The 27,922-nt window shown below is 42.5% G+C and overlaps 3 protein-coding genes across 12 annotated transcripts in view; 2 read left to right on the forward strand and 1 right to left on the reverse strand.

Moving 5' to 3' along the window:
* Positions 1-13,285, forward strand: part of Supt20h (SPT20 homolog, SAGA complex component) — a 33,450-nt gene extending 20,165 nt beyond the window's left edge. For 5 of the 9 annotated variants that reach the window (XM_031373828.1, XM_031373831.1, XM_031373832.1 and 2 more), the window contains exons 18-27: positions 862-970; positions 1,298-1,397; positions 1,847-2,002; positions 3,644-3,950; positions 4,525-4,682; positions 5,654-5,709; positions 7,799-7,930; positions 10,582-10,687; positions 12,084-12,187; positions 12,847-13,285. In XM_031373828.1, coding sequence (XP_031229688.1) covers positions 862-970; positions 1,298-1,397; positions 1,847-2,002; positions 3,644-3,950; positions 4,525-4,682; positions 5,654-5,709; positions 7,799-7,930; positions 10,582-10,687; positions 12,084-12,187; positions 12,847-12,981 — 1,363 coding nt within the window. In that variant the 3' untranslated portion in view covers positions 12,982-13,285. Of the gene's footprint in view, positions 1-861; positions 971-1,297; positions 1,398-1,846; positions 2,003-2,960; positions 3,355-3,643; positions 3,951-4,524; positions 4,683-5,653; positions 5,710-7,798; positions 7,931-10,581; positions 10,688-12,083; positions 12,188-12,846 lie in introns of those variants that run through there. The other 4 variants (XM_031373833.1, XM_031373834.1, XM_031373835.1 and 1 more) reach the window with 4 other exon arrangements.
* Exosc8 (exosome component 8) lies at positions 13,197-20,123 on the reverse strand. Of its 2 annotated transcripts, none has more exons than XM_031373839.1 (11): positions 20,039-20,122; positions 19,234-19,270; positions 19,032-19,095; positions 18,621-18,694; positions 17,661-17,706; positions 16,913-17,018; positions 16,780-16,825; positions 15,839-15,935; positions 14,492-14,612; positions 13,687-13,793; positions 13,197-13,411 (listed from the first exon to the last, which is right to left on the reverse strand). In XM_031373839.1, exons 1-11 carry the CDS (start codon positions 20,053-20,055, stop codon positions 13,296-13,298), a joined length of 831 nt encoding a protein of 276 aa, XP_031229699.1. In that variant the 5' UTR covers positions 20,056-20,122; the 3' UTR covers positions 13,197-13,295. The 2 variants fall into 2 exon arrangements, with proteins under 2 accessions (XP_031229699.1, XP_031229698.1); XM_031373838.1 differs by having other exon boundaries at positions 13,199-13,411; positions 16,913-17,030; positions 20,039-20,123.
* The window catches only part of Alg5 (ALG5 dolichyl-phosphate beta-glucosyltransferase), a 17,544-nt gene continuing 9,727 nt past the window's right edge, over positions 20,106-27,922 (forward strand). The window contains exons 1-5 of the mRNA XM_031373837.1: positions 20,106-20,761; positions 23,753-23,924; positions 24,233-24,279; positions 26,312-26,380; positions 27,049-27,141. Coding sequence (XP_031229697.1) covers positions 20,696-20,761; positions 23,753-23,924; positions 24,233-24,279; positions 26,312-26,380; positions 27,049-27,141 — 447 coding nt within the window. The 5' untranslated portion in view covers positions 20,106-20,695. The remainder of the gene's footprint in view (positions 20,762-23,752; positions 23,925-24,232; positions 24,280-26,311; positions 26,381-27,048; positions 27,142-27,922) is intronic.

The raw sequence follows: 27,922 nt of genomic DNA on the forward strand, positions 1-27,922 counted from the left end.
CAGAAATTCGCCTGCCTCTGCCTCCCAAGTGCTGGGATTAAAGGCGTGCGCCACCACTGCCCGGCATGAATCTGTATATTTGTAAAGTAGAATATTCTCTATTTGAGTCACAGATGTTGATTTTGCTACATATTTAACTGGTCATTTCTTCATCATTACTGTCTTGGATTAAATCACGTAATAAAATCTGAGGTACATTTTCTGTATAAAATAGTTTGTTTTAGGTAAGAATAATTAGGTATGTGAGACAGATGATTTTAAAGAGGAAGTTCATAATCCAAGTGTAAGGGAAAAGAAGTGAGGCATTTTGTTGTCTGTTTATTTCTATATTAGAAATAAGATCTTAAAAGTATACCATTAGGTGCATTCATTTATCATGGTTAGCAGACAAGATTTACACATGACCTTGCCATTGGAAAGATTAAAGTATGCTTCTTTTCATGACACTTAGTGTGTGTGCTTGTATTGTCCCTCAAAGTTAGATGGCATGTGGGCGTTGGTTCTCCCTCCACCACGTGGGTTCAGGGGAGTAGACCTAGTTGTTAGGCTTGGAGGCCAGCACCTTTGTCTGTGTCCACAGCACAGAACACACTTTTTAAGGCAGGACTTCCTCCTGTAGCTCAGTCCTGGTCCCTGACCAGGCTCTCTGCCGTTCTGCAGTGGAACAGTCGGCCCGTGCTGTGTAGCTGATGGGAATTCACCTGGGGGCTCTAGGTTTAGGTCTTGGCACTTATCACATTGTGATTTTTCTGTTAAATCTGGTGGGACTTCTTTTCCTATAATAGCATTACTTATTTCCTGTATGATTTGTGTTTAAGACAAATTTGGCCAATCCTTACCTATTTTTTCCTAACATTTCAGGGTAGTTAATCAGTACCAGGAGTTGGTCCAGAATGAAGCCAAATGCCCAGTGAAGATGTCACACAGCTCTAGTGGTTCAGCCAGTCTCAATCCAGGGGAGGAGGCAGAAGTATGTTCACATGGTTCCTGCCTTGTACCCATTGTTTGCCAAGGAGTCTCAGAGATGGGAAGAGCATAGCAGTTGTAATCTTGCTTTCACTTTTAGCTTTTTATTATTCCACTTCATGTTTAAAGCTTCTGAAGTCCTCAACGATAGGTACAGGTTGTAGTTGCTGTTAAAGGTTGGTTGAGAAGGCTGGCAGGGGTTCCTCCACTTTCTGCCCTTCCCCGGGACTCACTGCAGATTCTACAGTCCATGGGTGTGATTCTGAGTACAGTTAGGAATCTCAGGAATTATAATGATATAACAGTTGTGTTTAATGTCACTCCTCAACAGGCGGAGACCTCGTCCATTCAGTCTTCAGTTTTGGGAAAGGGAGTAAAACATCGACCCCCACCCATCAAACTTCCCTCAAGCTCAGGAAATAGTTCCTCAGGTATTAGTGAAATCCTCGTCTCTGTGACCTAATAGTCATTGCTTTCTTTTTTTTTTTTTTTTTTTTTTTTTTTGGTTTTTCAAGACAGGGTTTCTCTGTATTCCTGGCTGTCCTGGAACTCACTCTGTAGACCAGGCTGGCCTCGAACTCAAAAATCTGCCTGCCTCTGCCTCCCAAGTGCTGGGATTAAAGGCGCACACCACCACCGCCTGGCTAGTCATTGCTTTCTTAAAGTATTACTCATTTTTACTATCATAATTGACAGAATTGTGAATTATGAATAGGGGAAAGACTTATGTTTTTCTGTGTATTCATGAGTGTGTGTCTGTGTATACACCCTTGCTCCTGGAGGCAGCAGATTAGGGTGGGCTGTGAGCTCCGAACTCTGGTCTGTATGATTGCTCAAGTGCTCTTGTATTTACTGCACCATCTAATTTGTATTGTTCCAGGTAACTATTTCACAGCACAACAGGCCAGCAGCTTCCTTAAATCTCCAACTCCTCCTCCATCATCTAAGCCGAGCCTTTCTCGGAAGTCATCTGTGGATCTCAGTCAAGTTAGCATGCTTTCTCCTGCTGCACTGTCACCTGCCAGCTCATCCCAGAGTGAGTCATGATTTAAACTCTAGCTCAAATTTTCCTAAGTTTTTGCATTGGTGTTTCTTGAGGCAGCTTTTATTCAATCTGTGAACAGTGAAATTTGAATGTACTGTGTACCCCAAATGTATAAGTTGCATGAAACTTCAAGTAGACTTCTTGTTGGCTGTATGTATTTCGTGTTTACTGTAATTGTATTTGCTTTTCTGTATCTGTGTATACACTTTGTGTATACCTTTCTTTTAAGCTTGTTGCCTAAACATCTTAAAAAATTATCTGGCAATAAGATTGCAAAATACTATTTACAGTGCACCCTGGGATAATTTTTTTCTTACTATATAAACTGTGGCTAATACTAAAAAGAAAATGTGAGAATGAATTATTGAAGGTACTATCTTTATCTTTGTATGTGTAAGACACCAGCTGGTTCCAAGGTTACATGCAATAAATGGAAAAGTAGTATTTGAGAGCATGCCTACACTTCTGTAAGCGGTCATTAAATGTGATAATCTGAACGCAGGAAAATAGAATCCTCACTTCTGGATTCCCTTTTTTAACAGCAGGTAGAGACATAGGAATGTTAGGTTAAGTTTGGGACAATATCTTCAAATGAATATCTGAATGAGTTAGGTACTAATTTGGGGGGGATTCCAGCTTTTTAGCTTTTTTCTTTTTCTTTTTTTTTCTTTTTCTTTTTTGCTTGGTGGCTAGTGTGTGCTGTCAGTGTACTGCACAGTGCTAAGATGGTCCTAGATATTAACATCTGCATCCTGATAGCTCAAAAGGTGTAATTTTTCTGCCTTCTTGTTTTGCACAAAGAAAAATAAATAAATTTTCTGAAAGTCTTATTCACACTTCTCATGTTGTGGGTATGGATTGTGGTGATCTGCTGCACACAGTTGTTGTGTTAAGTCAGGGTGGAGTGACAGCTTCTGGACATTCACATCTCTCTCCTTTCTTTCTGCAGGACATGAAAGCTAAAAAGGAAACACCTCAAGAGCTTTTGCTTTACTTTTTTGGTTTCATTTTTTTAAAATTTTTTAAGTTGATAAGACTGTGCATACTTCATTCACAACAGATTTTCTATACATTCAACATTTAAACAGAAGTACACAGTTACTGTTAAAGATGCAGTATTATCTATGAAGTACCTGCTTTATTCTTTGTAAATTTCCTTGTCAGGGTAAACTTGATATGTATATTTCAGTGCCATAACTGATAGCTTGTGTACTTACTAAATATGTTGACAGTTTATCTCCGACAGTTAAACTAAAATAAGCAGTATTTTTTTAAAGAAGTCTTGAATTAGTGAAATCACAAATAACAAACAATTAACTTAAATTCATTCTCAACTTTGTAAGCAAAAAACAGCATACAGGGGACTAACTTTATTGGGTGTTGTGGTAGAGTGTAAGTGTATTTCCACTGTTACCTGTGATCTGGAGTGGGGTTTTTAGGTGATATACTGCATCCTTAATTGTAATTGAGTGTAGCAACACTCGTGGATCGTGTAGAGTTAACACTTGCAGTTAACTGCTTTTAAAAAATTGGAACAAATTTGTCAGTGCTAAGTAAGATTCCATTAACCTTATTTTGAAAGGAGCAGCCATTTATAACAAACTAGCAATTTTTATTTTTCTCAATGAGCAGGATCTGGAACTCCTAAGCCATCTACTCCTACACCAACCCCTTCATCGGCCCCACACCCACCTGATGCTCAGAACTCAGCTCCTAGTACCCCTTCAGCCACCCCATCTCCCCAAGATTCAGGCTTCACCCCTCAGCCCACTTTGTTAACTCAGTTTGCTCAGCAGCAAAGGGCTCTGAGCCAGGCAATGCCTGTGACAACCATTCCTCTTTCTACCATGGTAACATCAGTAACAACAGGAAGCACGGTCTCCCCGATCATGGCAGACTCTGCTGGGCTTGACTCCGTCAGTGTAGTGAGCTCTGCTGGGTAAGTTGACGGTGTTAACGAGTTTTATTTGTGAGATTAAGACAAATTGCATATTATACTGAAAGATAGTTTCTGATATGGTGAGGAGCTGCTTCATATGAATGATAGAGTTCTAGTAACAAATTTATTATCTGTACAAAGATGTACTTCCCAGTTGGCCAGATTTTGTCATTTGCCTGTTACTGTCTTTGAATCACCTGGGCAGGACTTTGCTTCTCTGTATTCTGAAGTATCTAAGGATGTGCTCAGTACCTAAGCCAGCTTTTCACACTTCAGCAGTAAGATAAAACTTGGCCTAGAAAATGAAAAGTTAAAAAAATTATTGTTATTTATTTTGGGGTGTATGTGCCACAGTATATGTAGAGGTCGGAGGGTGACTTGCATGTTGTGGGTTTTTTTCCTTCCATCATCTGCATGTTCAGGCTTAGTGGCAAGTGCCTGCTGAGCCATCTCACCTGCCCTAGGAGTTAATTTTTAATTGAGAAGTGATGGAACTTGTTTTATAGCCCTTTGTTGTTTTTAATCTGAAGAATTTGTTTTCCCAGTGTGTAACGCTCTGTCCCTTACCCTGCAGTGGAGCCCAGGCTCTGAAGAGTGGCTCAAACTCCATGCTGGGCTGTGACACTGGGGCCATACCTCCTGCAGGAAAAAGCCTGTGCAGCGGCCTTCTGCCCTCAGGAGGTCTCATAGCAAACACACTGCCTAGTGCCATGCAGGCAACTCCTCAAGCAGGTTAGAATAAAGTCCATGGGAAAGGCTTTGATTTATCTTGTTGTATTAGTTTTTTGATGCATTTTTAAAGACAGGGTCTCATGAAACTGGTCTCACCCTTGCTCTGTGCTGAAGGTGACCTTCAGCTGATCCTCCTGCTTCCACCTCGCTGGGATGATTGGTGTGTGTCCCCTTAGCCAGCCATAAGAACTGTTACTTAAGGACATTGCTAAAAGCATTGAGTGTTGCTTTTTATAAAGTTTTATTTCTTAGATACGTGAAAAGCCTTTTGTAGTTCTGGTATCAGATAACCACCTAGCAAACAGCTTCTAGGAAGAAACTTGTTAAATCTGTAAGTCTATGCACCAGTCTGCCAATAATGGTTTTTTGCATCTGTCTGTGTGAGGATAGGTGGCTCAACATCAGAGTCAGGACAACCTCCAGGCATCTCATCAGTATTTCACCATGTGGGTCCTGGGGTGGCACTCTGGTCACTCAGGTGGCAAGTGCTGTTACCTGCTGTTTTGTTCTTCCTTAAATTTAGAATAGGCCATTATATCCTATCAGTTTTTACCTTCACACACACACAAGAGGGTGTGTTCTTTTAATATTTTGGTGATTGGTATTTTGAATGAAAACTTTAGCATTTTTTTGTATGTAGGTGTGGAATGTAAACAAATGACAGTTAAATGTGCTTGCACAGTGCTGGTAGTTTTATTACCATCATGGTGCATTCATAATCCTAGGTAACTTCTTTCAATAGTAAGAGAAGTGAAGAAGGCTTTAAAATGTAAAATATAATTTATATGTAATGCCTCATCTTTTAATACAATGTCAGTATTGACAATAAAATGATTCTTTTGTACAAGTGCTTTAAAATGTGTAAATTAGTCATTTGAAGAAAGGACAGTAATGTATTTTCACACATTGAAGTATAAATTTTCATTTGTAATACTTTCAGTTCCATTATAACCATTAGTTTTACTTAACAGGTATCCCATTTGGTTTAAAAAATACTTCAAGTCTCAGGCCTTTAAATCTACTCCAGGTAAACATGAAACAATACTTTTGATTGAAATTTTTGCATTTTGATTTTTAAAAAACAATGTATATTTATACATGTCAGCTTTTGAAGTTTATCTGGAATCTTCTGAGGGTATATGTAGTGCTACTTTTATGTAGTTATGTGCAAAGTAATAATAATAATAATAATAATAATAATAATAATAATAATAATAGGTGTTTTGTAGATGAGGCTTTCATTGTCTTTACTCCCTGCCTAGTCAAGAGCTAGCTGCCCCAAAGGGTGTTCCTGGAAAGGAACCTGCCTACAAAAGTGGCCGCAGGAATACTTGCAGACATGTGACCTGTTGGCTCGCCATGGGTTTTTGTGCTTGAGGGCTTCAAAATGTGTGAATGCATTATTTTCTCCAAGGATGATTATGCTTTCTTAATACAGTGACGGATAACTGCTTCTTAGTCTACAAGTTTTTGTTTGGTCTGATAAATACCTGATGATGAGACCTTGCCTTTTTTACATTACTATATTAGTATACCCATAAAGCAACAGAAAATGAGCCTGCTTCTCATGGGTAGGTAAGGCCTTAGGTTGAAGGCCTAGCAGTGCATGAGAGAGAAGAGAACTAAATAGAACATGCTGGGTTCCAAGCTAGCTCTTTACTTGCTGGGCTCTCCATCTGCACCTAGTTCCCCTTCTTTATATGTAACTTTTTTAGTTAGCATATAAAATAATGGGTTTCATTATGACATTTTAACACGTGTTCTTTCCCATACTTAAATTCATTCCTCTTCCTAACCTTCTCCTTCCATGCTCCTCTTTTTTCCTCCACACAGTTTCCCTCTACATTGAGCGTGTGCTCGACTTTCTAAAATGTGAACTCTACATACTATCAGAAGATTGCTAGTTCTTGTGCACTTTCCTGCTATTACTCTCAACTTGTTTTACCCTCTTCTCCAACAGGTCCCTTAAGCTAGTAATTTGGAAAATGGATAGTTGTCTACAGAGAACTTAGAGGTAGACTTGAAGATAAAGATCTAATGGTAATGCAGAGCTGTGGGTTATTAGGAAATAGCAATAGCTAGCAGATCAGCTAACCTCATATGCAGTCATAACCTATTGGGAAGACTGCTATGAATTAAAACTATTTCTGTACCTGGTATAAATACCATGTGAGTACCTGTGGACCAATTGCATAGCCATCACTGATAATGTGCACAACTAGAGATGGCATTGCTTTCATTAGACTTACTTTCCTTCATGTTGTGTTAACATGTGTCTTAAGTCTTATGACAGAGATAAAAGGAAATGAGGACAAAGCCATCTTGTCTGCTAGTGAAGAAGAGATCCTGAGCCTGGACAGTGTCAGATTTAGTGGGCTTGGCTTTCTTAACCAAAGGACTGCTGGTTTTTAAATTTAACTTGAAATCAGAATAAGAGCAACTTAGCCTCCATATCTTCCCTCTTTCATATCATCCCTAGAGTTTCTTGCCCTGTTATATTAAATGGTAATTTTAGGGCTATTGGCAAGACTAGAACGAATTTGGGGGCTGGGTCGTCTTACATACACTTCTGAATCATACCCTTTTAACTTTTGAGACAGGGACAGCTTGTGAAGTTCAGGTTGGCTTTAAACTCTGCCTTCTGTTGCCTCAGCCTGCCAAGTGCTAGGCATGCTAGCACCACAGTGTGTCCTTGTGCTTGCTAGTTTGTTCAGTTCATAGCACATGCACATAGTGATCTTTTATGCTGGTCCATAAGAAAGGATAAGTGTTCAACAAGCTGTAAATTTGGATAGCTAACTAACTATTAACTTGAATCAGGAAGATTTGTATTTGAAAATATACACCCAAAAGCAGTAGGACTTAAAAACAATTTCTGGGTATAGCCTGATGAAGGGCAGACAACTTGTTTTGTTTTGCTTCTGTGTGGAGGTGCTGACCCAGCAGCAACTGAGTTCCATCTCCATACCTCTCTTGCTCTGTCTTCTTCTGTTCCTTCAGAGTCTAAAAGAGTGCCTAACTCCTAGTAAATTACCCATGAATGTTTTTAAGGAAATTTAAATACTTCACCTGAAAACAATGGAAAGGCAGCTAATTCTTGTTTAAATTCTGAATAGCTTCCTGGTGGTTCACTCATTTTTAACACCCAGCAGCAACAGCAGCAGCAGCAGCAGCCGCCGCAGCTCTCTCACTTTATACAACCACCTCAACAGCCTGCAGCTTCAGGTTCCCAACAGCCAGAGGAGCAGGTATGGGATTCTTTTAGCCTGTGTGTGTGTCAGAGTGTGTCTGTGTGCATGCATGCGTGTGCGTGTGTTCCCTATAGAACTTAGGACTTGTCATGTTTCTTCTGTCTTATTTTGTTGGAAGAAATAGTTCCAGAGTGATTTCTCTTTATCAGCTGCTAGTTATTCTAATCACGGCTGTTTTGAATGGAGGTGTCTGTCCATCTTGCCAAGTGTCACGCAGCCAGACAGTGAAAATGGCACTGGCAGGTGACCCACCTCACAGTGTCTTTTCTGACCAGCCTATTATCTTGTTTGTAGAAATGTTTTGCTGTTGTAATAGGCCTGTAATTGAATAGGAACAGCAGTAAATTGAAGTCTAAAGAGAAAGGGAGCATGCCTGGACTTTGAATATGCTGTAGAATCATTTGGGAAACTAAGCATACTTATTCCTGGGTCCCACCTTGAGTGTCTCAGCTGATACTGGAAATTACCCAGCCACCCTCTTGCCTAACACTCTTTCAGGTCTTCAGTGGATGAAACTCATCCTCTAGTAGGTTTCTCAGAGAAGACACGTTGAAAACGTTTCCTATATACTTAGCACACTTAAGAGATTTGCTTCACCAATGTCTAGTTGTCTTTCTTACACTTTTTAAAAACAATTGTTGCTTATTTTCTTTCTCTCCGTGTGAGTGATGATGTATGTGAGGTCAGAGGACTGGTGGGAGGAGGTTCTGACCTCCTTCCACTTTTGGGTTCTAGGATCAACCTTGGGGACAAGTACCTTCACTGGATGGAAGTTTGCTGTGTTGGAGTTTTTTTGTTGTTACTCTTGTTTTTGAGGCAAGCTCTTAGTCTGTATTACAACATATCTTGGAACTCAGCAGTCATTCTTCCCCAGCACCTAGGTGTGACCCTGCCAGCTGTTGGCCTATTTACATTTTAGTAGTATTGACTACATTCACATTATTGCACTAAGCATTTTTTATCTTGCAAAATTGAAACTTTTTGTTTTGTTTTGTTTGAGATATGGTTTCCTCTGTATAACAGCCCTAACTGTCCTGGAACTCACTCTGTAGACTAGGCTGGCCTCGAACGCACAGAGATCCACCTGTCCACCTGTCTCTGCTTCCTAGTTCTGGTGAGGTATGCACCACCACCCAGCTACACTGAAACTTTATAAAGAGCTGATAACTTCCTAGCCCAAACCCTTGCAGCCACCATGATGTGCGCTATGTTTCTGATCTTAGTCACCCTGAGTACATCATGGAGAGGTAGGTCTTAGTCTGTATGTCCTTCTGTGTCTCTCAGTGTGACACCAGACAGATTATTCTTTTGAATATGTGAACAGAACTTGTTGGGACTCAGAAATTCTCTTCCCTTCTGGAGACACCATACTATTGGCCATTGTCCTGCTGCATTGGTTGCATCCTCACCAGCAATGTGGACCAGGGCACAGTCTGTCCAGATCCTCTCTGGCGGCTTGCTAATAACTTCTGTTGTTGGGCTTTTGTTATTTGTTTTGCTCAGTTTCTTGTGGTAGGGATCAGACTCAGGGCCTCCTGCAGGTTGGCATAGGCTCTACCACTGCCCTTGCTGTTTTAGCCAGTTTTGTTCTGAGTAGATGCTGTCCAAGTGAGTATAAGGTGATAGTCTCCTTGGCTGATGGAGTGGGACAGCTTTTCTGCATTTCTTTGAAAAAAACAGTCTATCCAAATCCTTGGCCTATTTTTTTTTTAACTGAGATTATTTCTGTGTTGTTCAGCTGAAGACGTATATACAAACTCCATCTGAGAAACTCCCAATAATTCCTCCCACTTTGGGTTACTCTGTGGCTCTGGTCGTGTCCTGTGCACAGTTGTGATACATGATACATTCTGCTCATACATGTTTCCTCTATCTCTTACTCTACTTTTGGTTTCATATTGGACAAATGATTGCCAAGTCAAACTAACAAACCCTTTCTCCTTTATTTTCTTCTTGAGTTCTGCAGTTTTGACTTTTTATTAAGATGCTTTCTCTCTTTGACTTTATATGATCTTGAGAGGACTGACAAGAGTCTATCTTGTTAAAATGCTATTTTTATGTATGTGGGTATTTTGCTTGCATGTATATCTATGTGCCATGTACTTGCATGGTACATGTGGAGGCTAGAAGAGGATGTTGGGTCTCCTGGAACTGGAGTTACAAGTGGCTGTGAGTCTCCATGTAGATGCTGGACGAGCAGCCATTGCTCTTAACTGCTGAACTGTCTCTCCAGCCTGAATTATTTTAACTCTTATAATCCTGTTTATTTAGTTGTTTTGCCAAAGGCCCTGAAGTTAAGTTTATCTTACAAACCCTGTGTGTGTGTATTTTGCAGCAGAACCTTACTATGTAGCCCAGGGTAGCTTCAAACTCCTGCATTATTGAGTTGAGTAATTCTAAGTCACTTTTTTTTTGAGTTTGTTTTTTCTACAATTAGCACTGCTCTGGAGGTGATGCAGGGTTTTTGATTTTAGGGTTTGTTTTTTGTTTATTCATTCTGAGGACTGTTTCATATTCAGTACTTTCTTAGTTCTTGCTACTTCTACACTACCATTAATTCTTCCTCATACATGAAAGAAAAGCTGTCTTTTCACTGGCTCAAAAAGTTTTGCCCTTTTTGCAAGCCATTTGCTTTATTCCCTCCTCAGGGTTCTGAACAAGGGTTAACTGCTCAAGAACAGGCCTTAACTGCTCAGCAAGCTGCTGTTATTAATCTTACTGGAGTAGGAGGCTTTACCCAGTCACAAGCAGCCGGTAGGTACTGTCCTGACTTCCTACTGATATCTCATTGTGTAAATTATCTGCCTTTCCTTCCTTGCAAGCAGTAATCAGAAAAAAACTAAAGTATTTAATGTTAAGTATTTAATAGTTGGCCAAGAGTTTTCTTCTTTAAAAATGTGGCAGTTACAAAAGCTTACAAAAGCTCAGAGTCCATGCATGTTTTCTTTACAATGGTTAACTGGCAAACTTTTACATATTTTCCTGAGTTTCTAGAAAGCAGTTTTCATTGCTTGTACTGTAAGTGGTTAATTCTGTTTTCTTAATTATCTAAGATCACAATTTCCTAGATTGCATACTTTTTCTCAGTTTGTAGTTACATGACTTAAATCTTCATAAATAGCAAAACTTCTATGAGCTACTTATTATAAAAATGAAACTAAGTTGAATGCTCCCACTTTCAGTAGGAAATAATAAACCAAAAGTAATATTGTATTGAATTGAATTCATAATTGAATAAGCCATGTGACATAATTTTATAAAAAGAAATTAACAAAGCTATAAAGGAATTTGAGAATCAGTCAGTGAATTGTCCCTGTGTGCTGACTGTGCCTTTAGATTTCTATAACTTGGCTTCCAAATTTACGTCACTTAGTAGAGAGTTATCAACATCTTTGTTTTGAAAATAGTTCTTACTAGAGTTGTAATTTAGAACTAGTGAACTTCCTAATGCAGATTTGTAAGTAATGTACCTTTGCCACACACGTTACAATTAAAACAGCCATGATATGATATGTGAAAAGAATTGTAGACAGATCCTGAGAATGCGTATGATCTCAGAAAAACTGAGTCACATAGGCCAGGTCTTCAGCCTGAATTGAGAATGTGGCCTGATTGGGAATGTGGACTGATTGAGAATGTCAGCTGCCCATTCCAGTTCACCTCTGCTGGCTCACTGGAAGTTGTATTTTAAGAAACTTACCACTTTATGTCATGTAAGTGTGGCTTCTTGACCAAGTCCAGTATCAAGTTCCATGGCAGTGAAAGAGGATGCTGTGGAGGAGGCAGGGTGTAGCTAAGGTGCTAGAGTACTTGAGCACTGCAGAGCGCTGGATACAGCTGAGTAAAGAGAATCAGGACTTCATAGTCAACCTCTTCTACATAGTATGTTTGAGGCCAGCCTGGGATGAGACTGTCAACAACAAAAATAGACATAGACAAGGGAATATAGTACCTCAGCTTGTGAATTCCCTTCCCTCTGTATGGCTAGAATGTCCTGGAATCAATAATCCTTAATTAGTAGGAGAGTAGATTTATTTTGAAATTTTTAAGATTTGATACTGCTTCTAGTTTTTCTGTGTTGTCCTTTTCTAGCTTTAGTCGCCTTCAAACTTTTTTTTGACTGGTCTGCTTTCCCCTTTTCCCTCTGTAGTGTTGTCTCAGCTTGGCTCTGCCGAGAACAGACCTGAGCAAAGCCTTCCTCAGCAGAGACTCCAGCTCTCCTCTGCCTTTCAGCAGCAGCAGCAGCAGCTACAAGTAATCCAGCAGCTCCACTCTGCTTAATTAAGACACTGAGCTCCAAAAGTACTGTACACTGCCTCTCTATAGGGCTACTTTCCTGTCTCTTAAGGCTGAAGCAATTGGTCAGTAACTTAAGTCAATTTTATTTAGATGTCTGACATGTTAAATGCCAGTCAGCTTGGAGCACTGAGTGTATTTTATAACAGTTATATTTTAAATCCTTTTTAAGGTCTTGATGGCACATTCCGCACATCCTTTCAGTGTGCATTGTATTTTGAGAGTTTTAAGTGCCAATTATTAACTTTATAATTCTGTACTGTGGAAATATTCTTGTTAGTAAATGTCATACATGTTTAGAACAGTGTTCCTATTTAGGAAAGTATGTCAGCATACTGTGATCGACTTTTGAGTGTAGGTTTTATTTTGGTATGAATTATTGTACAACAAAATGGTAACTGAAGTTGCTGCAGTACTGCAGTATGGACTGCCTGGGCTAAGTAACAGATAATGTAATGCTTTCAAGCCCTCAGCAGGTTCCTGCACTGTCCTGGTTTGGGGCAGTCCCCTTGGTTACCCTGCTTTCTCCTTTGGCTGTTTTCATCACTCCTGGGGAAGCACCTTGCTACACCTATGCGTTTGGCATAACGTGTCTCTTTTTCCCCTCCCTTTTGCAGCAGTTGCGATTCTTGCAGCACCAAATGGCTATGGCAGCAGCAGCCGCACAAACAGCCCAGCTACATCGTCACCGGCACACAGGCAGCCAGTCAAAGAGTAAAATGAAGAGAGGCATGCCTACTCCAAAATTCTGAGCAATTTTTTTCTTTCTTTTTTACAAACACAAGACCATTGAATGAAAAGAATTGTATTTCTACTTCATTTTTCCCTGAGATGTCAGTATTTTACATTGTTTTACATTGATAAGTGTGCACACTTTATACAGAAGCACAACCTTGTTATTCTTACGAGACATGGTTAAATGTTTTTCTGTACATACCAATTGCAGAAATAACATAAGTACTAGAAATATCTTTCAAAGAATGTAATTAGGTATTTATTTAGTATAAAAAGCCTGTGCACAGTGTAACAAATACAATTTTTACAGCTGTTTTGCAATCGTGTCTGTTCATTTGTGTTTCATGCTCTGAATTACTTCATCCAGTAGCTTGCTCACTTCTTTGTGTCTCGTTACTGCTCGACTCATGCAGTCCTGAAGTTTGGCTCCAGTCAGCCCACTCCCACCTGAAAAATCAGCCAGTGTTTGGCGTTTTCATCATTTTGTGAAAACTGAAAATCATGGCAAATGGTTTTTGTTTTTAAATCAACAGATCATCTAAATTGCTGTGGTCTCCAGATGTGTAGGTTAGTTTTATTAGGAAGACCTACAGAGGACAGATACGTCCTAATTTTAAGAATGATGCACAACACTTGTCTAAACACTCGAACACCCCACACTGCACTGGGCACCCACCTACTCCCCACCATGATGTTTCAACGCTGCAGTGGGAAGCATGTACCTGGCTTGTGAAGACAGCACAGCTTGCCTTCTTCATCCATTACTATCGTGAAGGTTCCCGTTGACAGGTGTTCCTCCTCTCCCGTAGGATCAACTATCAGTAAAGTGCTACATTTAAAAAAAAGTGTAGGGGTAGGGGGAGTAGGCATCAATTCTAGGAACAGACTAATTTCAAACAGTACTAAATGACATGCCTGCTTGAGCCTGGGTCTGGGAGAGCTCATTCAGGACTGGAGGAAGCCAGAGTAGCAGCACCCCACAGTCCAGTACTTATAAACGCCTTGCTCTTCAGCTTGGGAACAAAGCATCTTAACTTCCTCAGCAAGTACTGAAGGCAGTTTCAGAAGATTACACAGCAGTGAGGCTGAGAGCATAGTTCACCAGTGCAGCTCGGGCCTTGTACGAACAGGCTGCACACATTCCCCCTCACCACCAGGAAAAAGGCATAAGGAGACCTAGGAGAAAGTAAGATGAACACGGCTGGTCCTATACATCAGGGTGCCTGTGCAAGTGGAAGGTCTGACCAAAGGAACTGCAGGACACAGCTAATCACCACAAAAACAAGGCCTTCCTAGCCGGGCAGTGGTGGTGCACGCCTTTAATTCCAGCACCTAGGAGGCAGAGGCAGGTAGATTTCTGAGTTCAAGGCCAGCCTGGTCTTACAGAGTGAGTTCCAGGACAGCCAGGGCTATACAGAGAAACCCTGTCTCGAAATACCAAACCAAACCAACAAACAAAAAATGCATATATTAAAAACAAGGCCTTCCTTAACTTAGAACCTAGAATGTTACATTTGGTTAACTTACTCATCAAATACAGCAAAGGAAGTAGCAACTGGGTTTGTTCTAACATTCAAGTAACTTTTCTTCTTTAAATTGACTTCTGCTAAAGCAGTCTCTTCATTTATAGTAACTTCAGGCAGCTGTACTAGAGAAAGGCAAATAAACATGTAAGTGGGTCTGGTATATGGCTTGGCTTCTATGCTTTCTTAACTTTACTCCCGTTTAGCTTACCCATAACAGTTATTGATTGCTTTGAGAGGATTTCACTATGTAGTCCATCTGGTTAGAAACTCACTCTGGGATAAGAGTGAATTGATGTAAATATGGAAGAGGAAAACTGCTTTTCAGAACATCTTATGATCCAGCCAAGCTGACTTTTCCTTTGTTTTGTTTATTTTTCCTGAGGCAGAGTTTCTCTGTGTCCTCCTGGGCTGTCCTGGAACTTTGAAACTCAATCTGTAGACCAAACTGCCTTAAACTCACAGATCCTCCAGGCTCTACCTCCTGAGTGCTGGGATTAAAGGTTTGCAGACTTTGATGTATCTCCTATTTTATTTTCTAACACTCATTTTAGTCATCCACACTTGTAAAGCAGTAAGTGCTACTCTTTGGCACTACTCTGTTAAAGAGCAGGCTGGATTGATTTTTAATTAGGACTACACAAATTCACTATAAGACATCTTCCACTCTGAATTAGCTGGATGTTTTATTGAGAGGACCCTGTTTTGTAGTCTAACTGGCCTCAAAACTGCCATCCTCCCCTTCTTCTCTGTATTGATTACAAGCGTGCACAGCCAGGCCTGGCTTACTTTTATTATCAATTCAGCAATGTAGAATGACCTAGAATACACACAAGTGAAATTCTAAGACATCAAGTTTAAGTTCCCTGGGCCCTTACTAGGAAGCATCACCATCAAAAGTGGTATTTATGTCCAGCCTGCATGAGCCACCTGAATTAAAGTGAGAATCCCTTATCCAAGGTAGTGGATTCTAGGAAGGGCTGCTGCCCTAGTGACTACTGGTGGTGCAATCAAAGCAATTCTAATAAATAAGGCTATAGACCTAAAAGAATATAAAACTCGGAAGTACACTTTTAGAAAACCCTACAGAGTTGACTAACTTGGAGCATAACCTGGGCAAGGTAGTTCATACTTACAATATTACCAGCAGAGTTCAAGGACACCCTGGGCTGTGGCATAACTCTCACGAGCCAAAAATCATGTGAATGGTAACTACCTGTGGCATACTCTTTCTCACAAACCAAAAATCATGTGAATGGTAACTAAATCTCCAGAAAAAACTTTAAAAGGTCTGACCATCTGGACTCTTGTTTGTATTTGCAGGAAAGTTATCTTTATCAAGGTTGCTTACCATTCTTTAAAGCTGCTAACAAAGCAAATGTGCAGGCATCCAAAATGTTTCCATCGTAGTCTAGACAAATAAGGTCACAGTATAGAACCCAAGCAAGCTAAAATAATTGACAGAAGAAATTAGACCTGGTAACAGCACAGTGCTTTTTGCTCAGTCCTAAGAATTATAGAACCACTGGTTAGACAAAACAAGACTTGAAAGCCTAAGACCTTCTTTTCCCCCTTAAGCCTTTATAAAGTAGAAAGTCAAAGTAGTGAAGATTAGGAAAGCTGGGCTTTGACTAGCAAACTGACAAGAGGCAAACCTGTCTACTACCCTGAACAGAGCTATAGATACAAAGAGTAAGTTTTATTCTTGCTGCTACATTAGCAAGTGGAAGGCCCAGCTGTTATATGTGCTCTCTACTGTGTAATGAAGATTTTTACAGTAATAGCACTATACATTCACAAGGGAAATCAATGTAGGAACATACTATATACTATCCATAAATACCAGCTTAAGCAAAACCTGATCTACTATAAAGGATAAAAGCAATTTTTTTTATTAGAAAGTATGTGTGTGTGTGTGTGTGTGTGTGTGTGTGTGTGTGTATGTGTGTGTAACCTTATCTTAAAAGTTAGCTTCCCAGACAGGTAAAATGTTATTTGTTAACTGGACATGATGGCATTATGCCTGTAATCCCAGCATTTGGTAGGATGGGGAAGGAGGTAGAAAAGACCAGCCTGGGTATACAATGTGACTCCATCTCATTAAACTAAATAAAACCCAATTGGAAAGGATTTATGAAGCAATTATTTATTTAGACAAATACAGAGTAAAATGAACTTTTACAGAATTCCTTCTAAACTCTAAAATCTCAGGGTTTAAGGTTGATTAACCCCCACTACCAAGATAGGCCACACAGCCACTTCAGAGTTTATAAAAGCTCAGTCTGGTCTTACCTTGCCTGGAGAAATGCATAAGTCCTCTTTCTTAATTATCTGTGAGCTTGATTTAATGATAAAGAACACAATAAATGTGAAGGCAAAACACAAGATAATGAATGGTGGGAAAACTTTATCATAATAGTCTTACTTCTCAATGACATCTGCAATGAACTGGCTGGTTACTTGAGCCTCTTCCCCAGGAGGTCCAGTCCGAAACCTCGATGAACACAGCGGTGGTAGATCCACATTAGGGACTGAAAGAAACACTGCAGTTGTGAACTAAATTTTACTTCTGACAGCGTGGGTTACTAGCAAAGGGACTGCTCCACAGCATGGTGACTGGCCATGGGTTGACACTTCAGGTGGAAAACATGGCAGTGTTAAGAATTATAGTCTTCTCAAATTGCCAGGCTCAGAGAAAAAACTGACTGTTCTTCCACAGTGCTTAAAAAGTTTATCATGCTTCAACCATGAGCTTTATAGTTTCTCTGGTTTCTTCCCTCAGATACCTCAGTCTGTAGCAGGACAGTCCTCTGCTCACATCCAACTATTAAAATTTTAAATGTTGCTTCCCACCTTATGGAAAAGATAATCCAAGACCAAAAATATTGCCCAGAACTTTATAAATAGAGTGCACACAGGATTTTAATCTGCAATAATGGCTTTTTGAATAAGGGTAACTGAATATGTAAATAAAAACTGTCCATACAGGGTTGGCAAAGTGAAGTTCATGTGATGTTCCCTCTGTTATCTTCTAATAAGCAGAAAGCTTTGGGTGGGGGCTGTTCTATTTTTGAACATTGGGAATTGCTATCTACCTCAATTACCAGGACTTTACTACAAGAGTTATCTTTCAACTTATTCATTCATTAAAATTATAAGACTATTTAACTCACCGACATAACCTCTATCGGGGGCATCTACTGGTGGTGCTGCAAATTCCTACAAAAGCAAACAGTGTATTCCAGTGAGAGAAGCCACTCAACACAATGACATTCTAGACATTCACAGAGGATGTACCAAAGACCACTTCAGCCAATTAGCCTATGTTTAGCATCTTACAGTACTTGGGGACTTATGGCAGGGGCCCTAAGGATGCTGGCACTGCCTTCCCAATGGCTCCCAAGGTAGTTAAAGGGCAGCAGCGTAATCAAACTGTGCTGCTCATCAACGAGGATCAGTGGGATTATGCCCACCCTGTGACTTGTTCAGCAGCCAAAATCTGAATTTAATCCCCAAGTGGCACTGACGTGACCAGGCTGCGGAGCCAGTAGTGGTCAGAAGCGAGGGATACAGCAACAGCCCAGTGCAGCTGCAGATCTACACAAGAGACTTGGAGACCTGAGGAAAGTTTCTCTGCTGTCACAGGGACAGATAAGCAGTACCTGCCTATTCCCAGGATCCAAGTGAGACAGTGCCATTGAGTCCCAGGTATAAACCTGGCAAGGAGTATGTGTCCTGATAGTTATCACTTCAGCTCCACCACGGACTTAAACAAGGAAGGCTGCTCAGTGTAACATGAGAAAGCACAGGTTTTGTCATTAGCCTCTGCCTACCTTCTACTTCTAGGCAGAGATTGGTAACTGTGGAGCACCTAAAAAGGTCAGCACAGTTACTATTCCTATGACTGACAAAGGCTACCAATGGCTAAAAGGTATAATCTTCAAGTATGAAGTGCTGAGGATTCATTTTCAATTATTTGCCTTGTAAAAGCATTAATGATGCTCACATGTTTTAAAAAACAAAAACCTTTGGAGAATATCATTCTAAATACCAGCCCCTGATTAAGTACAACCTCATAAGCAAGCATGAAGTTAATTTGGAAGTCAGACGTTACAGACACACAGGAAACCTACTGCTTTGACTCCACAAATGACTGTGGTATTCCCCAGCTTCACTAGAGCAGAGCCATCCGCCGTACTGATTGAACCTGGAAAAGCAAGCATGGTATTTATAAAAAAAAATTAAAAAGAAAAAAAATGAAGATAACCACAAAGTTTCCTACAAAGTAGTTTAAATCTTTTCAGTTGCCTCTGAAACTTTTGACAGGTTCAGGTCACTGACTTGAAAATGATATTACTACTTAATGTTTTTAATCTTTTTTTCTTCTATCTCCCAACTTGAACTAATGTTTAGGTCAACTACAAGGTTGGTGTGATGATAAAAATCTCTTATCACCAAATGCCTTAGTAGAGCTGGCTGAAAAACTATGTGGTACCAAGGATAAAGGGGCTGTCCCACCCAACTGGAATGAAGTTAATCTTCACCTATGTTGACAGTTGTGGTTCTGAATTCACCAAGTTCTCTTCCATCAGGACGGCAGTTTTCTTTCTAAATGTTTATAAGGAAATAGATTATATATGTATTTCATTTGTGCAGCAGAAAACACGCTATGCTTCATTCATTTAAATGAATTGAAGCATGGTGTTTTTACCAAAAGCTCTAATGTACAAAATCACCTTTACTCACCAGAAATCTCCTGTAATATTCCAGCGGTTCCACAGTTCTGAAACATGTTTAAAATGTGTCTAAGTCAGTGCATCCTAAAGCATAAACCCAGAACTTAAAGAGTGTGGTGTTTGAGGCATCAATCTTGACAATCTCAGGTTTTTTGAAACTGTGTTAACCGTATTTCTAAAAAGCCATATAGCCGGGCAATGATGATGCACGCCTTTAATCCCAGCACTTGGGAGGCAGAAGCAGGCAGATTTCTGAGCTGGAGGCCAGCCTGGTCTACATTGTGAGTTCCAGGACAGCCAGGGCTCCACAGAGAAACCCTGTCTCGAAGGGAAAAAAAGCCATATAGTAGGATCCAGTTTCCATAGTCAAGAGGACTAAAGGCCCTTGGCACACTTAGAGGGGGTTAACCTGGGTGTCAGTCACATCCCTCTTGCTCTGAAGCAGGGAACTTAGCGTGACTTCACGCTGTAAACCGCGTTTGCCAGTATCTACGACTTTACCACGGAAGTGTGTATTTCTACAGATACGGGAGCTACGTTTGGCCTCGTCGACTACACGCGGCCAAAAGTTACGGCAAGTGTAGGTGTGCGCACCCGCAGACGCGAATTCGCAGTTTGCACGCGTGGGCGGCGTTGGGTTTAAGGCGGCACCGCGTGGCGCTCGGCTAAGAGGTCCGGGCCGTCCTGGATGGACTGTCCCTCAGCGCCTCGAGTGGACAGAGCCCTCCCGCGGCCCCACGAGTCCTCGGGGTCCCCCGCCCGCCTCCACGCGCCGCACCCGCACCCGGGCCTCCTTTGCGCGCGCGGCCACTCACTTGAACCCAGCCGCCATTTTCCTGCCCGCGCTGCGCCTGCGCGGCCCTCCGCGCCTGCGCCCTTCCCTCGCCGGGCGAGCCTCCTGCCCAGGAACCCTGGGTTAGAGAAGCGCTGCGGCGGCAGGCTGTGGTTTGCTCGCGCACGGGGCGTGAACATCAGCTCCGACCACCCCGAGCGTCCAGCTAGTTCCTAGTTAGAACCAGGCCTGTGGGGGAGCGCCGGGGTCCGTACTGCTCACAACCGCCTGCGACCCCAGCCCCCGGGGATCCCACGCCCCGTCCCCCACGGGCCTGCGCGCTCTTGCGTGCACACACACACGCCTGTATATGCATACAGGCGAAATGGAAAAGGGAGTGTCCCTAAACCACGCCACGGCGCCAGGCATCCTTAGATGGCTGAGCGGCGCGACGTGGGGGTGAGGCTGGTAGCGCCGTCTCTTCGCACACTCGCTGCACTCGGTGACCGGCCTGCAATCCTCAGCGGAGCCGCGCGGGGGCGCTGCGGGGAGGCCTCGGCTCCCTGCCTGCCGTGGCGGGGCGCTGCCAGGCGGGTGCGCTGCGGGCGGCGGGCGCGGGCTCGTCCGGCCTCTCCTGCGGGGCGGGGATGAGGCGGGGCGCCGCGCCGCACCGCGCTTCCGCAAGTGTGGAGCTGCGGGGATGGCTACGCTGCTCCTGCAGCTGGTGGGGCTCGGCGTGGCGCTTGTGTCGGCCGCGCTCGTTCTGGTGAGACCCTGGTGGAGTCCCGTGCTGCGGGTGTCCCCTCCTCGCTCCCCTCTCGTGCTCGGCTCCCTCGGCCTCAGATGCCCTGACATCCTTGAACCTTTGTTTCCCATTTGGAACCTTATCTGAGTGCCTAGAGCCTCCGCCCAGCTTCTCGGGGCTCCTGCCCCCGAATCCCCGCCTGTCACCCTCCCACCCGACTCCCCAGTCTTCTTCCCGGGCCTCCCGTACGTACTGCAGCTGGAGAGAGAGTGGTGGCTCCGTAAGACTAGGGACAATGGGTGAGCAAAAGACAGGCCCAGACCGCATTCTATTCATTTTGGCCAGGGGTCGTTTTGGATTGTTTTTGTTTTGGTTTTGGTTTGGTTTTGTTTTTTCTCCAGAATCAGGCACCCTAGCATTTTCTTTGCCATTCCTATAGAAATGTGGCAGACGCCCCTCTGATTATGTAGAAGAGGACATATTTGCTAACTGAACTCTGCCACATAGTTTGAAAAGGAGCCTGTAACTCATCCAGAAAGCAGATTTTGAAAAGCTTTCTTGTATTGAGACAAGACGGCTAGACCGGTGGCCAGAAAGGCATCTGCCACCTTACCATATTATGTACATGCACAATCTTGGATGACTGTTGATGTGTGTCTGTGAGCTAGGCGCCCTCTCTCACTAAAACGCCTTCTTTAAAGGCTTGGAAGAAATCTGAACTTTGTTGGCCACGTTCCGGATTATGGCCACTTTACTTTGAATCGGTTACACAGGCTTAGCTGAGTGTGTGCACGATGAGGCTGTGTGGACTGTACTAGATCCCACTGGCTTGAACTGGTAGAGGTACCCTTTATTTTACTGCAAGCATAGCATATTGCACTTGGTGTGCATGCAGTGCGTTGCATCTTGAAGCCTACTTTCCATCCGCCTGCTGGCATTCGTTCTTTCCGCTGTGTTCCACTTTTGAAAATAATTTAAAGACAATTCCAAATAACATTTCATCTCTAAATCATCTGCATTTATTTCTATAAGGACCTCCTAAGCCTTTACTATAGTAAGTTAATTCCAACAGACTTTAAGACCTATTATTTCTGTGGTTCCATATACCCTGTCAATTTAAATACTCTGAGTTTACCGGTATGGATTTCGCAGATGCCTTCCTAAGCATCTTTAACTTGCCCTCTACGTTTCTTGTAGGATCTGGAGATTTAGTTAAATAATGCATGTGTTTATCTTTTTGATGGGCTTTGGAATGTTTTGTTGTTGGGTTTTTTTTAATGAAAAGTCCTCAGGTACCCAGTCACCTGAAACACCTTTATATTTGGAAGCGCACGTTTTTTAAGATGATGAGCTATTTCCCTGCTGTCTTAAAAGGGTGGCCAGTTTTTACTTTTGTGTTATTACCAACTTAAATTTTTCTGTTTTCATTCATTGTAGTGATTATTCTTTCGATGCTGCAGTTTCTTTCTCATAGGCCTGAGAAACGCCTTCAAGTAACTTACCTACTTTTCCTCAATTGACTCAGTACCTGTTCCCTTTCATGGGAATTGCTTTCTCTATGATATGCTGGGTTGTTGGGTTTTTTTTTGGTTTTTTTTGTTTTTTTTTTTTAACCGAGACAGGGTTTCTCTGTGTAGCCTTGGCTGTCCTGGAACTCACTCTGTAGACCAGGCTGGCTTCAAACTCAGAAATCTGCCTGCCTCTGCCTCCCCAAGTGCTGGGATTAAAGGCGTGTGCCACCACCGCCTGGCTGATATGCTATGTTAATATACACCTTCCCACCCCAGATCTGGATTAATCATTTTGTTAGGAGCATTGACTTCTCTCTGGAAAACTGAATTCAGAAGTCACAATCTAGACAATAGAGCACACCACCAGACTATCTTTTTATTTTTATTATTTTAAAGTGTGTATGTGTATATACATACACATGAGTTCAGAAGCCAGAGACATTGCATTCCCTGGAGCTGCACTTTCAAGCAGTCAATTGAGAGCCGATACATTGGGTGCAGGGAACTGAACTGGATCCTCTGCAAGAGCAGCCAGTGCTCTCAACCACTGAGTCCTCATAGTCTTAATTTCCATTATGGTTGCTCCCCATACACACATAGTGGGGTACTAGACAGAGTCATCAAAGCACACTGAATAGAATTACATACATGTATAGCTTGTTTTTAAAATTTACTAATGAAAACAGTGATATACATTATAGCTCATTTTCAAAGCCAGCTTCCCAAGTGCATGGAAAAGGCACCCATGGATTTATTTCTTAGTATTTATTCTTATTTTCTGTGCATGTGTGCTTTGTGTGAATATATGTAGGTATGTGCAATGTGTGCATGCCTTAAGTCCCCAGAGGCCAGAAAAGGATGCCAGATCCCTTGGAACTGGGGTTATGGATGGTTGTGAGCAGCCATGTGGGTGCGGGGAACCAAACCTGAGTTCTTTGCAAGAAGAGCCAGTGCTCTTAACTACTGAACAATCTCTCCAGCCCCAGGAGCCTACAAGTCTTATATGTTACTCTAGAAGATGCTGTGTTCTCAACTCAAATTAAGGATAAGTATCAGAATACGTTCTAAGCATTATGGTCTCTGCTGTGGGCTCCCAAGGAACCTTTCCTTCAGAGGCTGAGTCTGTTTGGTCCTTCCCTGTTCCAGCTGCCATATGGATTTGCCACTCACGTACATGCTGCAGACAGGAGGTGGTACCTTGTTATTCATTTGTAAGAGTAGATTGACTCTTAGCTCTGGCATTGTAGAGGCCCAAGGAATGAGAGGTGGGAACAAGGCCTCCCGAAGCCGTTAGTACATTACCAATGGGGACAAGGACAGTCGTCATTTCCTAAGAGGATGTTTAGGAGGCTGGCTGCCATGTCACAGCAGAATCACCTCCAGAACTGTTAAAGAACCAAATCTGAGACTACAAGGCCCCTTCCCCAGATTTTGCAAATAACAATGTTTTAAAACAACAGATATTAGATCAGTGTAAGCTGTTTTTCTTGTCTGTCTTTAGGTTTTCATTGTGGCGTTTATAACTGCTACAAAAATGCCACCATGTCACCGACACGAGGAAGAGAAATTCTTCCTCAATGCCGAAGGCCAGAAGGAAGCTCTACCCAGCATCTGGGACTCGCCTACGAAACAGCTGTCTGTTGTCGTGCCTTCCTACAATGAAGAAAAACGGTGTAAGTTCTATTTGAGTTTGTTTGCTAATGGGCCATGTGGGAAGAGGAGGACATGTGCAGTGTCTGCCCTCCCTGAGGAGTGCAGAGGGAGCTGAGACTGGGAAGAGGGGAAATGGAGATAGCAGGATTGAAGTTCTTAGAGAAGTAACCTGATGGGGGCCAGAGACATTCCGGGAGAGTACGGCCTGGGTGACACCCACAGGGGCTTGGTAGATGACAGACACCTTTTCCCTGTGTCCGTGAAGTGTGCTGGGGCTAGCTAACTCATTTTTAAAAGTAATCTATAAAATATTTTTTTTTCTGTTTAGTGCCTGTGATGATGGATGAAGCCCTGAACTACCTAGAAAAGAGACAGGTATCACACTTCTCCTTCAATGTCACATCTCCAGTCAAAACCACAGCAGGCCATCAGTTATAGATCCGCAAGCTAGGTGCACTGTGGGAGTCATTGCTCATCCCTGGGCCACGTGTGGCTCAGCCTGCTGCTGCCTGTCAGCAGCAGACAAACCAGGAAGCTAGCATTTCTCTCATGTACCCTCCCCCAACTTTTAATTCTCTCTTGCTTGGTAACATATTAGATTACATGCCAGTGAATGTATACAGACTTTCTTCTGTGATGTCTTTAAAAGTAGGTGTGTGTGTGTGTGTGTGTGTGTGTGTGTGTGTGTGTATACATATATATGTAGAGAGAGAGAGAGAGAGATCTATTGGAGGCTTTATAACATATTCTGTTTCCCTGATGAATTCACATTGATTAAGTGATACAAAACTACAGTCTTAAAAAATTTTAAATTATAAACTAATTCAACAAAAATAAAATACCTTGGTACAACCATACCTCAGAACCGATCATCATTATTGGGTTTATTTACATGTAAACATGTGCAGGCACTCATTCGTGCTAGGTGGGCACACTACAGAGGCTACCTATCCAACCCTAAGTGACTTAGGTTTTTTAAATGCACTTTCTATACTCAGAAACATAGCAGTTGACAGCTCTGTTTGGAGATGTCTAAGAACAGTTAGATATGAAGTCGGCTTTATAGCTGGGTCTCTCTCTGTCTCTCTGACTAGAAAGTTCCTTGTTTTGATTTACTTTGCTTTGGGTTTTGAGGCATAGAGGGACAGCACTTAAGTGTAAAGTAACTAAGTGAAGTGAACTAAGCTCCTCCTATAAGGGTGCAGAGTGTGCAGCCATGTTGAACCTTCCTCTGACCTCAGACCTGCAGACTTCTTTCTCACATGTGTTTCTCTTTCCCAGTCTTCCTTAACATCGCAGGTGCAGGAACACTGCTGCTTCCACACATGTGGTATGGGGCAGATGAGGGCACTGAGCATGGAGCTCTCAGTCTCTCAGTCAGTGTCTGTGGCCCAGCTTCTATTCTGCTCGCTATGTGTCCTGCTCCTTCTGAGCCTTTTGATTGTGGTTCTGTACTACTGTTTATATTCATCCCTAGCAACACTAGAACATCTGTTGCGTAAATCACAAGTTTTGGGGGGGCTAACAAGTTGTCTCAGCTGGTAAAGGAGCTTGCTGGGCAAGCCTCATGACCTGAACCAACTCCTGCAAGTTGTCCTCTGAGCTCTGTGCATGTGCACATCCATGCTCTCGAGAGCACTCATGCACGCGCGCACACGCGCGCGCGCGAACACACACACACACACACACACACACACACGTAATAATAATAGTAATAATAAATACATTTGAAAGAAAAGTACTGGGGCTGGCGAGATGGCTCAGCGGGTAAGAGCACTGACTGCTCTTCCAAAGGTCCTGAGTTCGGATCCCAGCAACCACATGGTGGCTCACAACCACCCGTAATGAGATCTGACGCCCTCTTCTGGTGCATCTGAAGACAGCTACAGTGAATTACGCAGGAGCCAGCTTGGCTGCGTGGCTGGCAGAGCCGGCAGAGGTCCTGCGTTCAATTCCCAGCAACCACACACATGATAGCTCGCAGCCATCTGTACAGTGTACTCATACACATAAAATAAATAAAAATAAAAAGCCTAAAAAATAAAAAAAATAAAAAAAAAAAAGAAAGAAAGAAAAGTGCTATTTTTTTTAATTACAGTTTTACAGGCTGGCAAGGTAGCTCATTGGGTAAGGGCCCTGCTGCCGAACCTGACCACTTAAGTTGGTCCCTGTGACCCACCCTGTGGCAGTTGGTGCATTTACAGAGGCCAGAGGCCAACCTTTACTCAGAAACAATCCCCACAAGTTGTCCTCTGACCTCCATATGTGCATCACGGCTCTTCCCCTCTCTCCCATATGGGTATGCATGCCAACCCAAAGATAAAAGGAAACGAAGAACTACTTATGAGTTTATTAATCTCTATCGTGATCTTGCCAGTTTATGACTTGTTGCTCTTGCTTCTTGCAGAAACAAGATTCTACATTCACTTATGAGGTGATCGTGGTTGACGATGGCAGCAAAGACCAGACATCTAAGGTAAATGTGTGTGTGCTTTTAGAATGGCTGATTGAGTGAAAGCCTGGAGTCGTTTAGTCCCTGTGGCTTCTCTTCACTCCATTTTCACTTCTGTTCCTAGTAAAATGCCATGACCTAAAAAAGGCAGGGGAAAGGGGGTTCATTTGGCTCCCAGGTTCCAGTTTATCACTGCAGGGAAGTCACAGAGGTGGGAATCAGCTGGTCACATCATAGCCACAATCAAGGGCAGAGAGAAACAAACACACCCACAATGCCTGCTTACTTGCCAACTTTCTTCAGTCATACAGCATTCAGGGCCTGGCCTAGAGAATGGTGCCACCCACAGTGGGCCCTGCCTTCCAGTGCCGTTAGTCAAGACAGCCCCCCAGAGAAATGCTAAAGACCAACCTGACCTGCATAATTCCCATTGAGACCCTGGTCCCAGAAGAGTGGGCTGAGAGTAGCAGCCCAGTCTACGTGACTTGTGAGATCTGAATTATTGCTTACCTTTTCTGTTTACACTTGATTATGTGTCTCTTAACTGACAGATAGTGATTACACATGTTTATTAGGCACCATGCCATGTTTTAGTACGTGCACGTAACATGTTCTGATCATATCAGGATAACCCATATCTTTGATACCAGATCACCATGCTAATTGTATTCTGACTTTTATGTCACTGACAGGTCGCTTTAAAATACTGCCAAAAATACGGAAGTGACAAAGTACGTGTGATAACACTGGTGCAGAACCGCGGGAAAGGTGGTGCTGTTAGAATGGTAATAACTCACACTTTTGTTTAAGATATGAAGTTATTTTAATAACCTTTCGGCCTATAGTGCCACCTATCAAATAGCAGTATTTCAAGTCATTGACACCTTTAATAGCTATACGTTTGGTTGAATGAGGTCTAAGTATCATACTCTGTAGTAGAGGAGCCGACTCTGAAAGCGGTTGTGTTTGTGCTGAGTTTCATGTTGTCTTTGCTGTGGCTAGAGCCACTGAGCTCACAGTAGGGCAGCATGCTCTGGTGGGTTGAGCTTTTCCACGTGAAGGAACTTCAGAGCATGCCCTTAGGTGAATCCTGGGTCTGCTGATGGGGTGCACGGCAGAACCAGAAAGCCAGTCATCGGCTTGAGTGGCGTGAAGGTGGTGTATAGACTGGAGAGAGGCCCGGGTGAGGCTGAGATGCCTATGAGGCCTAGGCCCGTCAGATAGAAAACAAATAAAACAAAAAAAGTCCGTTTTAAACTGAAAAACGGACCCAAAGAACCAAAAACAAAAACTAATGTCCAGAAAAGAAAATCCAGATAAAACTCCTTAAATGGCTTAGTGGTAGGGACTCTTGTTTAGCTCTCCAGTTGTTCAGAGACCCTAGCTCTCAGCTTTCATTTCCTTTTCTTCTTGAACACAAAGTGACACACCTCCACCTCCCATCCACACAGGGAGATGCTGTACTTTCCCAGAACCCCACCTGGTAACTCCCTCACGTCTCGGGCCAGGACAGTCACAAGGCATCCCACTTCCTAGGGAGGAGGAGGAGGAGGAGGAGGAGGAGGA

Source organism: Mastomys coucha, unplaced genomic scaffold (genome assembly GCF_008632895.1).
Source record: "Mastomys coucha isolate ucsf_1 unplaced genomic scaffold, UCSF_Mcou_1 pScaffold16, whole genome shotgun sequence".
Taxonomy (NCBI): domain Eukaryota; kingdom Metazoa; phylum Chordata; class Mammalia; order Rodentia; family Muridae; genus Mastomys; species Mastomys coucha.